Here is a 2,149-nt window from a genome sequence, read left to right as displayed (position 1 = left end):
AAGGAGATCCAACCAGTCCATTCTGAAGGAGATCAGCCCTGGGATTTCTTTGGAAGGAATGATGCTAAAGCTGAAACTCCAGTACTTTGGTCACCTCATGTGAAGAGTTGACTCATTGGAAAAGACTCTGATGCTGGGAGGGATTGGGGGCAGGAGGAGAAGGGGATGACAGAGGATGAGATGGCTGGATGGCATCACTGACTCGATGGACGTGAGTCTGAGTGAACTCCGGAAGTTGGTGATGGACAGGGAGGCCTGGCATGCTGCGATTCATGGGGTCGCAAAGAGTCGGACATGACTGAGTGACTGAACTGAACTGAGTCTCTAGTGCTGAGACAGACTGACAGAGGAGATGTATGGAGAAATACCAATCAAGAGGTGCTTACATGCCTTAGGGGGGCTCCTGAATCCGTTAACTGCTCACATTAAAATTTTGAGGGAATTGGGTCAAGGAGAAAAAGAGTAAATGTATTAATAGAAAAACAAACAACAACAAAATGTTAATATGCAAATAAGATGTTCAAGTTTTCTAACAAAGAAAAATTAAAACCACATTGAGAAATGAGAGAAGGGACTTCCATTGGCAGTCTGGCAGTTCAGACTTTGCTCTTCCATGGCAGGGAGTTCAGGTTCATCCCTGGGTGGGGGAATTAAGATCCCATATAAACATGGCAACCCACTCCAATATTCTTGCCTGGAGAATCCCATGGACAGAGGAGCCTGGCTGGCTACAGTCCATAGGGTCACATGGCTGAAGCGACTTTAGCAAGCGTGTATGCATGCTACCTGGTGTGGCCAACAAGAAGAAAAAAATGAGTGAAAAAAAGAAGTGTCTGCAAATGTGAGCTCACTGGGCAGAAATTCAGAATGGACTAATTTGAAGTCAGTTAAGGATGAATAGCTACCATTGTTAACTACACTTGTAATAAGTGAGCCTCATCTCTGCCAACATACTGGGATTCACCCACAGTAACTGATGGCAGCCTTAAAAAGACTGCCTAACCAGGGGAACCCACCGAAAATACAGAAATCACAAAGCTTTTGATGTATCTTCTGGATTTCAGAACAGCCTCTGAGGAAAGGGATTCATTCACCATCGTTCCCACTGTGTAGATAAACAAACAATCCCAGGCCCAAAGGGGTCACCTAACATCCAATAACTCCCAGATAGTAAAAGACTGTTTGTTAGGTTACCCCTCCGCCCCCGTGTCCTCCCAACACCATGCTGACTCAACAAGACCAACACAATTAAATATACAATTAGATATATCTGTGATGATGATGAAAATCCCATCTGACCCTCCCTATACTTGATCCAGGTAAGGTCGGAATCACCTTTCTACACTGGAGGTAACTGAGGCCAAAAGGTATTGTGACAAATCTATACGGCTGTAAAAGGCAGCGTGTGGAGGTGGAGCTCAAATCTGACTCCACAAGTCAGAAGCTCAGATAAGGCTTTGGTAGCGGGGCCTGCAAGTCCAGGATGAGCGCTCGTTCCGCGGCGGAGCGCTTACAGGTAAGCCGGGCTGCCAGTCGGCGGGGCTGTCTTCAGCGACTTTACCAGATTTGATCCCAGTGCCCTGGGTGCTTTGTAGGTGGGGCCGGCCACAAGTTATTTAACTAGAATCTAGAATAGATGGGACTTACGAAATATCTGCTCTCAACTCCTCTGGTCTCCACCCGGAGCCAATTATCATATTTGAGGGTTCGCTACCGTAGGACACTTAAGTGCACGCCCCACAGCCCAGGTTCCGGGAGCTGGAACGGGGCCAGCGTGGAGGTGGTATCAGAGCGGAAACCTAACGGGGCTGGGGGTCCGCCTTAGGGCGGTGGGGAACCCATCCCGGGAGAGGAGGCAGTTCTCTGGTTCCACTCCGGGCGGGCGGCGGAGGAGACCGGACGTGGCGTGAGGCCGGACCCGGGAGGAGAGAAGTCTCGGTTCGGAGCGGAGAGGCACGTCTGGGCGGCGCAGACCTGGAGAAGCCGGGCGTCGCGGCTCCGGGAGGCGGCGGGAGAAGTCCCCAGGCCACTGCCTGCACCCTTACAGGTCCCCGCGAGGCCCGCCCCGGAGTCCCGGAGCGATGAGAGTGCAGGTCAAGGTAAATGCCGCCGCCCCAAACACCCTCCCGGAGTCCCCTCCCGGGGCTCC

At 51.3% G+C, this 2,149-nt stretch overlaps 1 protein-coding gene across 3 annotated transcripts in view; it reads left to right on the top strand.

The window, feature by feature from the left end:
• The window catches only part of TRPM6 (transient receptor potential cation channel, subfamily M, member 6), a 166,364-nt gene that overhangs the window by 41,217 nt on the left and 122,998 nt on the right, over window positions 1-2,149 (top strand). Inside the window, exon 1 of one of the 3 annotated variants that reach the window (XM_010844889.1) lies at window positions 1,439-1,516. The exons of 1 other annotated variant lie outside the window; for it this stretch is intronic. In XM_010844889.1, the coding sequence (XP_010843191.1) occupies window positions 1,484-1,516 (33 nt within the window). In that variant the 5' untranslated portion in view covers window positions 1,439-1,483. Of the gene's footprint in view, window positions 1-1,438; window positions 1,517-1,557; window positions 2,100-2,149 lie in introns of those variants that run through there. One more of the 3 variants, XM_010844891.1, reaches the window with a different exon arrangement.

Source organism: Bison bison, unplaced genomic scaffold (genome assembly GCF_000754665.1).
Source record: "Bison bison bison isolate TAMUID 2011002044 unplaced genomic scaffold, Bison_UMD1.0 scf7180017864212, whole genome shotgun sequence".
Taxonomy (NCBI): Eukaryota; Metazoa; Chordata; class Mammalia; order Artiodactyla; family Bovidae; genus Bison; species Bison bison.
The sequence above is the reverse complement of the archived record's forward strand: the minus strand, read 5'-3'. Positions and strand labels throughout refer to the sequence as shown.